General features: G+C 44.2%; 1 protein-coding gene across 1 annotated transcript in view; it reads right to left on the minus strand.

The window, feature by feature from the left end:
• The window catches only part of POLE (DNA polymerase epsilon, catalytic subunit), a 236,966-nt gene that overhangs the window by 62,088 nt on the left and 159,187 nt on the right, over nt 1-15,691 (minus strand). The window contains exons 28-30 of the mRNA XM_033955915.1: nt 4,949-5,029; nt 4,682-4,804; nt 3,099-3,317 (exon numbers count right to left, since the gene is read on the minus strand). Coding sequence (XP_033811806.1) covers nt 3,099-3,317; nt 4,682-4,804; nt 4,949-5,029 — 423 coding nt within the window. The remainder of the gene's footprint in view (nt 1-3,098; nt 3,318-4,681; nt 4,805-4,948; nt 5,030-15,691) is intronic.

Below are 15,691 nucleotides of genomic sequence, written 5' to 3' on the forward strand. Positions count from 1 at the left end.
GATGAGACATTTGGTGAACACCCTTGGAGAGGAAGCAAGACCGAAGGGCAGCACCTTGTACTGGTAATGACACTGATTGATCATGAAACGGAGATACTGTCTTGAGGTTACATTGATTGGAATGTGAGTGTATGCTTCTTTGAGATCGAGAGAGCATAGCCAGTCGTCTTGGTTGAGAAGAGGATAAAGAATGGCTAAGGAAAGCATCTTGAATTTTTCCTTTACCAGATGTTTGTTGAGATCGCGAAGATCTAGAATTGGTCTGAGATCTCCTGTTTTTTTGGGAACTAGAAAATAACGGGAGTAGAATCCCTGACCCTTTTGATCTAGAGGCACTTCTTCTATAGCGTTTAGAAGAAGGAGGGATTGAACTTCCTGAATGAGGAGGGCAGATTGAGGACTGTTCAAAGCAGACTCTTTTGGCAGGTTTTGGGATGGAAGAGTCTGAAAGTTGAGAGAGTAGCCATGGCGGATGATGTTGAGGACCCATTGGTCCGAAGTGATAACTTCCCACCGGCTGAGGAATAGAGAGAGACGACCTCCTATAGATTGAGGCAGGAGAGCAGATATAGGAGTACTGGCTATACTTTGGAGAAGTAAGTCAAAAGGGTTGTGTCTTCTGCTGTGGAGTTGGCTTAACAGGCTGCTGTTGCTGTTGTTGCCTGGGAGGCTGACGCTGTTGCTGCCGTTGACGCCTGGGTTGCTGAGCAGTTGTTGGCAATGGCCGAGCTGTGAAACGACGTTGATAGGCTGACTGTTGTCTAAAAGGCCTTGTTGGGGGAGGCTTTTTCTTATTTTTAAGAAGGGTATCCCAACGTGTTTCATGAGCCGACAGCTTTTGAGTAGTCGAATCCATGGATTCTCCGAAAAGCTCATCCCCTAGGCATGGGGTGTTGGCTAACCGATCTTGATGATTAACATCAAGTTCAGATACCCGAAGCCAGGCCAGGCGACGCATTGCCACAGACATTGCTGTCGCTCTGGATGTAAGTTCGAAGGTGTCATAAATGGATCTAACCATGAACTTACGCAACTGAAACAGAGAAGACAAGCAATGGTGGAAAGATTGTTGTTTCCGTTGAGGAAGGTATTTTTCAAAGGAAGCCATGGTGGTAAGGAGATGTTTCAAATAGAAAGAAAAATGAAAGCCATAATTTCCAGCTCTATTTGCCAACATTGCATTTTGGTAGAGCCTCTTACCAAATTTATCCATGGCTTTGCCCTCTCTGCCAGGAGGAACAGAAGCATATACACTGGCTCCTGCAGATTTTTTAAGGGTGGATTCGACAAGTAAAGATTCATGAGGAAGTTGTGGTTTGTCGAACCCAGGAATGGGAATTACTTTGTACAGAGAGTCTAACTTACGTGGGGCCCCTGGAACCGTTAAGGGAGTCTCTAAATTCTTGTAAAAAGTCTCCCTCAAGATGTTGTGAAGAGGGAGCTTCAAATATTCCTTTGGAGGTTGGTCAAAGTCCAGGGCGTCCAGAAAAGCTTTAGACTTTTTGGATTCAGCCTCCAAAGGAATAGACAGAGAATCACACATATCTTTCAGGAAACTGGAGAAAGATGAAGTGTCATGCTTAGAGGACGGGTCATGTACAGCAGACTCCTCCTCATCTGAGGAACATTCTCCTTCAGAGAGAAAAGGCTCTTCTGAATCTCCCCACAGATCAGGATCTCTGACATGGGGAGAACGATCTCGAGACTCAGGGGTAGTTGGGTCTGCATGCCGGGTCTTGCGCACCGACTTACCCGATCTCATCGACATCGACCCAGGCGATGTAATCGGTTGCACTGGAGCCGAAGTCTGCACCGATTGATGCTGAGCTCTCGGCTCCGGCGCAAGGACTGGCATCGATGTCGATGAGGTGGAGTGAATCGGTACCGAGGGAGTGGATACCGACAATATAGGTTGCTCCACTATCGGTACCGGCTCAGTGCGGACCGGCACCGGAAGGTTCGGTGCCAGGATCGATGGAAGGAGCTGTTGCAATTGCTGCTTGAGCTGTTCCTGGAGAATGGCCGTAATACGGTCATCAAGGGATGGCACCGGTACCGCTTTTTTCTTCTGCGGTACCTGCGGTGCCGCTCGACGCCCCGGAGATGAGGAGCCCAATGTCGAGGGACTCACCTCAATAGGGGCGGAGCGCTTCCGCTGGCGCCTCACAGTCGGCAGGATTGGACTCACTGCACTCGAGACCGGAGGACGTTCCAGCGGGGAAGGCTTCTTAGCCGGCTTACCTGCATGTTGGGACGCCGGTGCGGAATCTCGCGGCGTCGAAGAAGAGGGTGCCGACTGAACCGGTGCCGAAGTCGGAGTCGATGGAACGGGATCGGACATCTCGGCACCGAAAAGTAATCGCTGTTGTATTTGGCGATTTTTTAATGTTCTCTTTTTCAGTGTGGCACAGCGGGTGCAGGTGGAGGCCTGATGCTCAGGACCCAAACACTGTAAGCACCAGTTGTGTGGGTCCGTGAGAGATATGGGCCGAGCACACTGCTGGCACTTTTTAAAACCTGGCTGAGGGGGCATGAACGTGAACACCGCTTCAGCCAAATCGAAGGCCGAGGCTTTGATGGTGGCAGAAGGCCCCGCAGGGGAAAAGCCAAATTGAATGAAAAAACAAAAGTTTTTTTTTTTTGAAAATAATGAAAGAAAAAGAAAGAGGCAAAAGCCAAAAAGGTTTACGCGAGCGGGAAGGCAAGTTCAAAAAATTTTCAACAGCCGTTGAAAAAACGCGTCTTCTTAGCTCCGCGGAAACTAAGAAACTGGGGACCGCGCGCCTCTGTCGGGCGGGAAGGCACTCGCGCGTGCGCGGTGCGGCATGCCAGAACTTTCCAAGTTCTTAGAGTGCAATCACTCTAAAATTGTCCGTACCGGGGCTCCGTCGGTGCCGTCACCCATCAGTCAAGAATAGCTGCCTGCTTGTCCTGGGATAATACTTGTATATTTTCTTTATTGTTCCTTTGTGTGTTTATATACCTTAATAAAGATTTCAAACCTCAACAATAATAACATATAGTTAAGCATTCCGTTACTAGGTAGAGGAAATCCTGTCTCTCCTCTTGAGTAGGTTCCATTAGTAAAGACAGTTTACCTTTGTAATCCCAATAGGAGGCAGGGGTCCAAGGATCTCTCTCCAGGACTGGGTCAGCTCCATGTCCTGCGTCTCCTGCTGGTTCTCCTCTGCCAACGGCACCCGCTTTCGCTTACTGCTAATAGGAACAGTTGGGTGCAAGCGCTTTGCAACTCCAAAATCCTCCATGTCAGCAAGTTGTGAAGGCTGCAGGTTTGCACTGAGCTGGTTGGCAGAGATCTGGAGAGATAACAAGTCGATGAGACCCAAACATATTGGCTATCACAGCTTCCTCCCTTCTGCTGCTACTTGTGATCTTGGGCAAGTCACTTAACATTCCCCCCCCCCTTCTTCCTGCTTCAGGTACAAACTTAGGGCTTCTTTTATAAAGTTGATGTAGTGATTCCCCCACAGCAAGTTCATTCAATTCCTATGGACTTCGGTGCAATTGCCATGGGAGAATTCTAATCTAATCTTCCATTTGTGAGTCGCACAAACCTATACAAGCTCAAGGCGACAGATCAAAGAGGAAGTGGGAAAGTAGTGGGGACGGGGGCAGGGAGAAGCAAGAGGAGGGACCTAGAAGTAGGAGGTGCTACACGGAAACTGAAATTTAATTGTCAAAGAGGTAGGTCTTCAGGTTGTTACTGAATGTGGTGTAGTTTACCCCTTTCCTGATTGCTACCACAGCTTTGTAAAAGGGCCCTTAGATTGTAAGCCCTCCAGGATACGGGAAATACAGTGGTACCTTGGATTACGAGCATAATCCGTTCCAGGAGCATGCTCGTAATCCAAAATGCTCGTGTATCAAAGCAAGTTTCCCCATAGGAAGTAAGGGAAACTTGCTTTGATATGTTCCCACCCCAAACCTTCCCCCCCCCCCCACGAGAACCGGCATTGCTCCCCCCGAAGGCCCCCCCCCGCGAACGGGCATCCTACCCCCTGCGATCCGGCACCCCCCCGCCGCCATCATGCACCCCCCCCCGCCGCCACCTGAGATCCCCCAACCCACCCGAACCCTCTTCTTACTTCCCTCCGCATCGCCGGCATCAGCATGTCCTGTGGCCGAAAATCTTCTTCCTGTGCCAGGCCTTGAGCTAACTCTCAGGCCTTGAGCATGCACGCATGCTCAAGGCCCGGCACAGGAAGAAGATTTTCGGCCACAGGACATGCTGATGCCGGCGATGCCGATGCGGAGGGAAGTAAGAAGAGGGTTCGGGTGGGTTGGGGGATCTCAGGTGGCGGCGGGGGGTGCATGATGGCGGCGGGGGGAGGGGGGTGCCGGATCGCGGGGGGGGGGGCGCTTGTACAGCGAGGCAAGCTCGGTTTACGAGGCACCAAATTTGCAAATGTTTTGCTCGTCTTGCAAAACACTCGCAAACCGGTGCACTCGTAATCCGAGGTACCACTGTACCTAGTATAACTGAATGTAACTCACCTTGAGTTAATATTGAAAAACAGATGTGAGCAAAATCTAAATAAATCTGGAAAAGGCAGAAGGTAAGAAACATTCTGCTCTCTGAGGCTCTTCCTTTTTTATTTCAGAAGGAGAATCCGTCTCTTGCCACCATTACAGAGAACGAGAGGAGATGTCGCCTTCTTACCTGTCTCTTCCCCTCGCTAACAAACAGCTCATTGATTTTCTTTTGCTTATACACATCATTTTTTTCCAGTAACTTTTTGTGCAGCCAGTCAGGATGTCGCACTCTGGGCACAGGATTCTTCACCTACCAACAAAACAAAATCGCAGATCAGACAGACAACAGGCTCATCACACGGTCCTAACATCCCCACCCTATGACAGACAAAAGCAGAGGGTGAGGAGCAGAATAGGGGATTCCACAATCTACCTATATTATCCCCATACTGACCTGCTGCAGTGCTGCTGGGATGGTGATAATCTTCTGAATGGCACTGCCCAATCTCTCAATGTAATAATCCCAATCCAAGATCTGAGTTGGAAAAAAGGATCTCAGGTTAGGGATCAATGATCTTCTACAATACTTTTTTTTTTTTTCAAATTCTTTATTCGTTTTAAAAATCTTTCATCAAGTGTACAATATTCATAATCAACACAATGAAACAAGGCACTTGCATATCTTACATTATAATCTAAACATATAAATGTAACCCTCTCCACACCCTCCCTCAAAACCCTTCATTCATGTAACGAAACCTATCTTTGTATCCCTCCCCCTCCTATTATTATATGATGTCTGACTAATAGGAAAGTGACATTTAATCATGACAAAAAGACGCTAATGGCTCCCATATTTTAATAAAATTATTATAATTTCCATTTTGTGTCGCTATTGATCTTTCCATTCTATATATGTGGCATAATGAATTCCACCCAAAATTAAAGTTTAACCTAGTATGATCTTTCCAGTTATTAGTAATATGTTGGATGGCAACTCCAGTCATGATCATTAAAAGTTTATTATTACTTGATGTTATCTGACTCTTTTTTCTCATACACATTCCAAATATCACAGTATCATAAGATAACACTACATGGTTTTCCAATAAACAATTTATTTGATCCCAGATTGAGTTCCAAAAGGCTAAAATATGAGGGCAGTAGAATAAAAGATGGTCCAAAGTCCCTACCTCCGACTTACAATGCCAGCATCTATTGGACAAAGTACTATTTAACTTTTGTAATCTAACTGGGGTCCAAAAAGCTCTATGTAACAAAAAAAACCAAGTTTGTCTCATAGATCTTCTACAATACTCACTGGTCATATAATGAGAGGGGGCTTAAGGAAGGAGGTGGGAGTGGGAGGAAAGAAAGGGGAGTCATTGCACTGGAAAGGAAGCAGTTGAATGCAGTAGGGAAGAGGAAGGGAATGTAATACACTTCTCCCTCGGTATTCGCGGGGGATGGGGCAGAGCCGGACCGCAAATTGAGAAAAACCGTGAATAACTTCTCGTCCGGCTCTGACCCACCCTGCCTCCCCCCCGGCATCCTGCCCTTACCTGGTGGTCTAGCAGGCTTTAGGAGCAGGAGCGATCTTCCTATGCTCCTGCCCTGTGCAGATCGCCAACAGGAAATGACTGCTGTGAGTTCCTGTAGTCTCTCGAGACTATGGGGGAGCTCATGGCAGCCATTTCCTATTGGCGATCTACACGGGGCAAGAGTGTAGGAAGATTGCTCCTGCCCTGAAAGCCCGCTAGACCACCAGGTAAGGCCAGGAGTAAGGCTGGAGAGAGGCGGGAATGTGCTAAACTATGGGTTGGTTTGTTTTTTCCCCCTCCCCCCAAAAATCATGAATATGTGAAATTGCGAGTGTCGAAACCGCAAACGGGGAGGGGGGAAGTGTAGAGGCTTGTATAGTGCCTTTGGCATTTCAAAGGTTATATTCAAAGCAGTGGGCACTGGAGGATTAAGTGACTTGCCCAGGGACACAAGGAGCTGCACCGGGATTTGATCTCACAACCTCTGGGTGCAGAGGCAGCAATTCTTTCCACATTAAGAAGGTCATTTTATCACAGGGAGCTTAGGCTATCAGGGTACATCAGTTTTATTTGTTGTGCCTATTTTATAAAAGGTCCAAAAATCTTCATCACATTAAACATCCATCTACAGGGGGCGCTAGTGAGCGCGATCTATGGCGGACGCTTAGCGACGCAGCTCCTGCAGAATCATTTCTAGTATCGATCCCCCTGCATGATTTAAGCCTCAAAATTCGGCACACGCGGCAATAAATCGCGTCTCAAGCGTGATGGCTTCTACCAAGCCCGGGAAAAGAATGAACACAGACCCAGTATCGCCGCAAAAAAACATCTTCATCTAAGCCCGAGGAGGCCTCAACCCAGACTATACTGGATGAACTCAGAGCCATGCGGTCGGAAGTTAAGGCAGACAACGATGAAATAAAAGAGGAGATTGTCACCTTTAAAAAGGAATTCGCGAAGCTACAGCTCCAGGTACAGGCTACAGACACTAGACCAGGGGTGCCCACACTTTTTGGGCTTGCGAGCTACTTTTAAAATGACCAAGTCAAAATGATCTACCAACAATAAAATTTAAAAAAAAAAACACAACGCACACTGTACGCATACAATTGTTAATTATCATTCCTATTCTGGGGTTTTTTCAAAGAGGTCAAAGGAGATGACTCTATGCACTATCACCTCAGTAACAACCATACAAAAATAGACAAATACCCACCCCCTCCCTTTTTACTAAACCACGATAGCAGTTTTTAGCGCAGGGAGCTGCGCTGAATGCCCAGTGCTGCGCTCGACGCTCATAGGCTCCCTGCGCTAAAAACCTCTATAGCGGTTTAGTAAAAGGGGACCATATTGTAAAATATAGAGAGCAGATATAAATTCAGACACATTTTGATCACTAAATTTAAAATAAAATCATTTTTCCTACCTTGTCTGGTGATTTCATGAGTCTCTGGTTGCACTTTCTTCTTCTGACTGTGCATCCAATCTTTCTTCCCTTCTTTTAGCCTTTATGCTTCCTCTCCTCCTGACCTCATTCCCCCTCCCCCCAACGTTTTCTTCTTCTCTCCTTGCCCTCTCTTTCTTTCTCTCTTCATGCCCCCATTCTTTTTTTCTGTTTCTCTTCTTTCCTTCTGTCTCCCTGCCTGCCCTCTTTCTCCCTCCCTGCCCACCCACAAGCCACTGCTTCTGCCGCTGCCATCGGATAACAGGCCCTCAAAGCCGCCCGCCGCCGGCCAAGCTCTCCTTGCTTCGGGCCCACCAGCATTCCTCTCCCCGACGTCAATTTTGCCGTCGGAGAGGAAGTTCCGCTGGCCAGAACTTCCTCTCCGACGGCACAATTGAGGTCGGGAAGAGGAAGGCTGATCGGCCCAAGATCGACATTTTGGGAAAAATGCTGCCGGATCCTGCCTTTGAGGAAACAGAAAGTAGGCAGGACTTGGCAGCAAGAAGAGCAAATCGCAAGCTTCACTGACCTGTCTCCCGCTTTAGCCCGCGAACAGGGCTCTAACATGTGCGTGCCGGCTTCCCTTCTTACCCCCTCCCCCTCCCCGGACATAACTTCCGGTTTCAGAGGGAAGCCGGTACAAGCACATGTTAGCCCCCGGAGCATAAGTTCTCCAAGCCTTTTTTTGTTTTTTTTTTTTAAATGTTGAGCAGCGGAGGCAGCAGCAGAATTCAGGAGCGGGACAGTCAGGAGGGGAAAAAAGAGAAGGGAAGAAGGGAACCCGTTCTGCGATCGACTGGGGTCGCCTGAGCGAGCGACCTGTCGATCGCGATCGACGCGTTGGGCACCCCTGCACTAGACTGTCTGTGGCTGAAAATAATGTAAAAGAGCTGCTCAGATACACAAAACGAGTAGAGCAATTAGAAACGCTGATTGAGGATTATAGTAACCGCTCCAGGAGGAATAATTTTAGAATTCTCGGGATCCCAGAATCCCGTGAGGGGCGCAATATGACTGAATTTCTACATACCAACTTGCCCAAACTGCTTGATCTCAAATTTGATCTTCCATTTGAAATTGATCGGGCACACCGGGTCCCCTCCAACTCGCTCCCTAATAGAGCGGGACAATATCCCAGGCCGACGGTAGTGCGCCTCTTGAGATATACACAAGTTATGGAGATCATGCAGCAAGCACGCGCTAAGGCGCCGATCAAATTTGAGGGTAACACACTCTTATTTGTACCAGACCTAGCAAAGCAAAGAGCCAAACTAAGAAAGCAGCTTTTGGAATACCGCCCCAAGCTGAAACAACTGGGAGCGAGATTTGGCATGATGTACCCGGCTCGCCTGAGGGTGACATATAACAATCATACGAAAGACTTTATCAATCCTACAGAATTGGCTGAATACTTGGAAACTCTGAGCTCGAGTACAATTGATTGTACCTGACTTATTCACTGATGGCTTAATATCTGTCTTCATCACTACATGCTAACAGCATTTTCTTCTTATACAGGAAAACCACGGCATATCAAACAGTTGGTCTTTTGTTATACTACTGTGCCTTTATATTAATAATAATAATAATAACAACTTTATTCTTATATACCGCCAACAATCTTGCGACTTCTAGGCGGTTTACAATAAAAGAAACTGTAAATACAATCAAGTGAAACTTTACAAACAGCTAATTAAAGAGTATAGCAGTGTATATTTCTTACAACGAATTAGAGAATATAGCAGGGGTTCAACATATTAATGGTTATATGATTCTGCTGGGCAGTGTTGCTTTGGAGTTCCACCTGGCTCACTGACCCGTGGTAAATTGTTTAGTTTCTCACTTTGCATGAGTTTTATTTTTAGTCTCCTTCTTCTTTATTTTGACTGCTTGGCTATACTATATAATATCATTGATTGTTCATGGTTTGTATGCTCATGGATATACATGTGTGATATTACAGGCTTACCTGATCCTATTTTCTCTATACTATATGCCTATTACATGTGCTACTCTAAATGTAAAAGGATTAAATAATCCCATCAAATCCAGGAAAATTCTAAATTACATTTCCTCTCTGTCTGCAGATGTAATATTTCTCCAAGAAACCCATTTGGACGCTGTTTCCTCTGCCAAATTATCTCTCCCCTGGGCACATCCGCCTCTATTCTCACCTGCCATTGACAAAAAGAATGGTGTTCTTACCTTTATTAGAAATGTAAATCACATTACGCTCCTCTCTCATACTACTGACAACCAGGGAAGATGGGTGTCCACAAAAATATGTATAAACTCCCACAATTTATATCTATTAAACTTATATGGTCCCAATACAGAAGACTGCTCTTTTCTCACTGCTTTAGCTGATCAGCTTAATAGCTATCAGGATACCCCCTTTGTGCTAGGAGGGGACTTTAACCTGATTATTGATCCCTCAAAGGATGGAAAATCCGTATATAAACACAAAAAATCAAAAACATGGTTATGTCTCCAAGATATCATTGCCCAATTTCGCCTAACTGACCCATGGCGCATAACTCACTTGGAAGACAGAGACTATACCTTTTCCTCTGCACCTCATTCCTCGTATACTAGGATTGATTATTTCTTGATAGACCCATCTTTAGTCAAATCTGTTATTCACTCTGAAATCAAATCAATCAGTGTGTCTGATCATGCGGCAGTCCTCCTATCACTAGACACCCTACCTGCTACTTCTCCACAGAGAACTTGGAGATTAAATTCCTCTCTTCTACAGGATAAGAATTTCTGCACCCACGTTAACGACTGCAATACAGGAATATTTCGCTTTAAACTCACCCCAAGACAGTAACTGGATCTCAGTGTGGGATGTGTTTAAAGCGTATATAAGGGGAACCATTATTTCTTACAATGCTCACTTAAAGAAAGTTAACAAACAGGAATTAGACACTTATTAATCTAAACTTAAAAAAACTTAGAGACACTACATCAAACGAATCCTAATGATATGCAGACATTAAAGAAACTTCAACACCTTAGATTTCTACATAACACTTGCCTTAGTAAAACAGCTGCATCACAAGTATATATGGCCACTGCCAAATACTATTCCGATAGTAATAAATGTGGCCAACATCTTGCTTCATATCTCAAAGGGAAGAGGAATAAGACTACAATTTCAGCCATCCTTAATACTAATGATACTATAGTTACTGGGCCAGATGAGATCCTTACACAATTTCACAGCTTTTACTCAACCTTATACACATCTGAAACCCAACCAGACAGTACATCTATCCCTTTCCTTGAGGGCCTTTGACACAATATATTGTATGAAACAGATAATATTGGGTTAGAAGCTGAATTTACTATAGAGGAAATTGACGAAGCCATGAATCTTATGTCCACTAAGAAAGCACCTGGCCCGGATGGCCTACCAACTGAATTTTATCAGGTATTTCGAAAATGGCTCTCTCCCTACCTATTGGAATTCTTCCAATATTTGCAAAACACTGGAGATATTAGGGGCTCTTTCACTGAGGCCACTACTATTGTACTGCCCAAACCAAATAAAGATCCGCTTAAAGTAAACAATTATAGGCCTTTATCCCTGATTAACTCAGATGCCAAAATATATGCTAAAATCTACAACTGATCTTACCTAAAATGATTAATGCAGATCAAACTGGCTTTATGGCCAATCGTTTATCTAGTGATAACACAAGAACATTTGCTCATGTAATTTCTCTTGCCAAACTTATAGATTATCCTGTTGTTGCAGTCGGATTAGATGCAGAAAAAGCATTTGATCGGGTGGAATGGCCATATTTGTTTACTGTCCTGTCGTGGTTTGGAATGTCCCCTATTTTTATTAATATGGTAAAGGTACTGTACACATCACCGACTAACAAAATTTATGCTAATCAACATTTTTCCTTACCCTTTAAACCTAGCAGAGGTACACGCCAGGGGTGTCCTCTATCTCCCTTGCTCTTCAACTTAGCCTTGGAACCCCTTCTGATTGCAATTCGCACATCACCTCACATCCAGGGATTCACATATGCTGGTGTGGACATCAAACTTTCAGCTTACGCAGACGACTTCTTGCTATACCTCACACCTGACTCCATATCTCCATTGCTTCAAATATTATCAACGTACTCTATTCACTCTGGATACAAATTGAACCTTTCTAAATCGGAGGTGATGCCATTGAACTGTCCGGAAGTTTGCCAATCCATTAAAGAGCTTGGACTTCTATGGTCGCCCAATAAATTGAAGTACCTTGGACTGTACTTTGCACCTGACTTGGATGAGACCTCGGAACATAATGTGGATCATGTTCTTGATTCAGTTCGACTGTTAACATTATCTTGGTCCCCATTGAAATTATCCTGGTGGGGCAGGCTGGATACAGTCAAAATGATGATCTCTCCTGTCATCAATTACACCCTCAGTATGTTACCGGTATTGATGAAACCTTCATTCTATGCTAAATTGGACAAAATACTTACTGCTTTCCTCTGGAATAACAAACCACCGCGTATAAGCTTGCAAAAGTTGAGGAATGACAAAGAATCGGATGGCGTAAACTTTCCTAATTTTAAAAACTACCACATCGCCTTCTTGCTTCGACAAGGATCTAGATGGCTCCATAACACTGATGATAGTTCTACGCCTCGCTGGCTCCTACTGGAACGCTCTCTTTCTACAGCCATACCTTTAGAGCAGGTGTGCCCACACTTTTTGGGCTTGCGAGCTACTTTTAAAATGACCAAGTCAAAATGATCTACCAACAATAAAATTTTTAAAAAAAAACACAACGCACACTGTACGCATACAATTGTTAATTATCATTCCTATTCTGGGGTTTTTTCAAAGAGGTCAAAGGAGATGACTCTATGCACTGTCACCTCAGTAACAACCATACAAAAATAGACAAATACCCACCCCCTCCCTTTTTACTAAACCACGATAGCAGTTTTTAGCGCAGGGAGCTGCGCTGAATGCCCAGCACTGCTCTCGACGCTCATAGGCTCCCTGCGCTAAAAACCTCTATTGCGGTTTAGTAAAAGGGGACCATATTGTAAAATATAGAGAGCAGATATAAATTCAGACACATTTTGATCACTAAATTTAAAATAAAATCATTTTTTCTACCTTGTCTGGTGATTTCATGAGTCTCTGGTTGCACTTTCTTCTTCTGACTGTGCATCCAATCTTTCTTCCCTTCTTTTAGCCTGTATGCTTCCTCTCTTCCTGACCTCATTCCCCCCCCCAATGTTTTCTTCTTCTCTCCTTGCCCTCTTTCTTTCTCTCTTCATGCCCCCATTCTTTTTTTCTGTTTCTCTTCTTTCCTTCTGTCTCCCTGCCTGCCCTCTTTCTCCCTCCCTGCCCACCCACAAGCCACTGCTTCTGCCGCTGCCATCGGATAACAGGCCCTCAAAGCCGCCCGCCGCCGGCCAAGCTCTCCTTGCTTCGGGCCCACCAGCATTCCTCTCCCCGACGTCAATTTTGCCGTCGGAGAGGAAGTTCCGCTGGCCAGAACTTCCTCTCCGACGGCACAATTGAGGTCGGGAAGAGGAAGGCTGATCGGCCCAAGATCGACATTTTGGGAAAAATGCTGCCGGGTCCTGCCTTTGAGGAAACAGAAAGTAGGCAGGACTTGGCAGCAAGAAGAGCAAATCGCAAGCTTCACTGACCTGTCTCCCGCTTTAGCCCGCGAACAGGGCTCTAACATGTGCGTGCCGGCTTCCCTTCTTACCCCCTCCCCCTCCCCGGACATAACTTCCGGTTTCAGAGGGAAGCCGGTACAAGCACATGTTAGCCCCCGGAGCATAAGTTCTCCAAGCCTTTTTTTTTTTTTTTTTTTTTTAATGTTGAGCAGCGGAGGCAGCAGCAGAATTCAGGAGCGGGCCAGTCAGGAGGGGAAAAAAGAGAAGGGAAGAAGGGAACCCGTTCTGCGATCGACTGGGGTCGCCTGAGCGAGCGACCTGTCGATCGCGATCGACGCGTTGGGCACCCCTGCTTTAGAGGATCTACCTTTCATTGGACAGACTGATCCCTTGCATCTGCAACCGATTCTTGCATTCACATGTACAGCTATTCGACATGTAGATGCCATGCTCTCACCAAAATGGAGTGAAACTACGCAAATACCTATCTGGGGAAATAGTAAAATTCGCATTCAAAATGCACCGACCTACAATTCCGTATGGAAAACTAATGGAATACACCGTTTATGTCATCTCTACTCAAACTCTACTTGGACCCCATTTCAGAGGCTGGCGGAGAATTGCAAGTTGCCACAATCACATTTCTTCAAATGGATACAACTAAAATCTGCCATTACGGCACACCTGAAGCAACAACCTGTTACAGATGAACTCCCTAACATTCTGATATTGTGCGAACAGATCTCTCATGCCAGACACGAATCATCGCAATGGTATAAAATCATGAGAAAGCATGACACCTTCTCACTCAATACTCTTTACTCACTTTGGAGCAAAGACACAGGACTTGAGCTAGACGTCAGAGACTGGAGTGACATTTGGAAAATGTCCCACTCAGTACTTGCCTCCTCTGCTATTACTCAATCCCTTTTTTTCCTTATGCATAAGGCATTTTGGACTCCAATAAAACTAGCCAAGATTGCACACCAAGACAGCTCAATGGATGGTAAATGTTGGTCTTGTCGCTCCTCACCTGGAACTTTAGATCATATGATCTTTCAATGCGATATCATACGACACTATTGGTCTCAAATTTGGCATACTATCAGTGCCATACTACACATTTCAGAACCTATCACACTAGCAATTGTGATGTATGGCCATCATGGACTTCAGACTCCTCTTGTTGAACCTCAAGCCAAATTGCTCAAAGCTTTACTATCCATTACTATTAAACAGATACTATCAAATTGGAAGTCTTCATCTACATTATCTTATGCAGCGTGGTGGAATCAAGCATGTCTCACAGTCAAATTCGAATTAGTAGCGGCTGAAAGGAAAGGAACTTTGCACTAAACAAACACTATTTGGCAACCGTTCCTGGACTTCTGTATTGATTGATATGGATTTACTTTATAGTATGCTTACAATTTGCTGATGATCCATGCACACAATAGCCAAGCAGTCCACTTATTTCTTACTTCTTTTCTTTCTCCTTTACTTTCTTCTTTAGTTACATATTGATTTGATTATATTATTAGGTTATGCAATGCAATGTTCCACTTCAGAATACTTCCTATGTATTAGACTATACGGTTGCTTTGCCATTTTTGGATGATAGATCTTGTTGTTCACTGGTTTATTCTACTTTTGTGAAAATTCAATAAAATTATTTGAACTAAAAAAAACATCCATCTACATTTAAAAATGTAAAACATGGTATCATGTCAGACATCAACACAAAAATAAAAGAGAATTCCTATGATGCAGTCAACCAACAAAAGTAGGGACTGAAAGATGTTTTCCACTCAGTTTCTTGTATCTTGTAAACACTAATTTCTTAATGAATATTACTTTTTCCCTTTGAACATACACGTCCAAGGTGGTGGTGGTGGTGGTGGTGGTGGGGGGGCTACTTTTGTTTTCTTTTTCTTTTTAAATGCTTTATTCATTTTTATATCTTACAACAAGTGTATCAGAAAATATCATTTGAGCTTATACAATATCACTTGATTAACTTTCATACACAACTTAAATCTTTATTCATTTTAAAACTCACAATAAGTGTTTCAAAACATCAAAATAATTTTACATAAACACTTAATATTCTGCAATTATCCATTTAAAAGGTTTTACACCCTCCCTCCCCACCCTTCCACAACAAAAATATAACAGACATTTCATATAATAAAATATTTCCTAATATTTCTTACAATTATAACCCACCCCCTCTTTTGGACATGTACTAATAAGGGAAAAAATGGTATCTAATCCTTACAATAATTTTGTTTTCTTATGATTGCAGATAATTGTCAGGGGGGGATATTTCATGTTTTTATGTTTTCTTATGTTTAATGACAGTTGTTGGGTAGGTGGGAGGGAGGGATATTTGATCTGAATTTGTCTCTGATAGACTATTAAGTGATTTTAAAGTATAAAATGATTTTATCTTATGTTGCACTTATTGTAAGTTTTTAAAATGAATCAAGATTAAAAAAAAAAAAAAAGACAACTATGTGTTACAAAACACTGACTCACAAAAACTGACTCAACAA

This window comes from Geotrypetes seraphini, chromosome 8, assembly GCF_902459505.1.
Source record: "Geotrypetes seraphini chromosome 8, aGeoSer1.1, whole genome shotgun sequence".
Classification (NCBI taxonomy): Eukaryota; Metazoa; Chordata; class Amphibia; order Gymnophiona; family Dermophiidae; genus Geotrypetes; species Geotrypetes seraphini.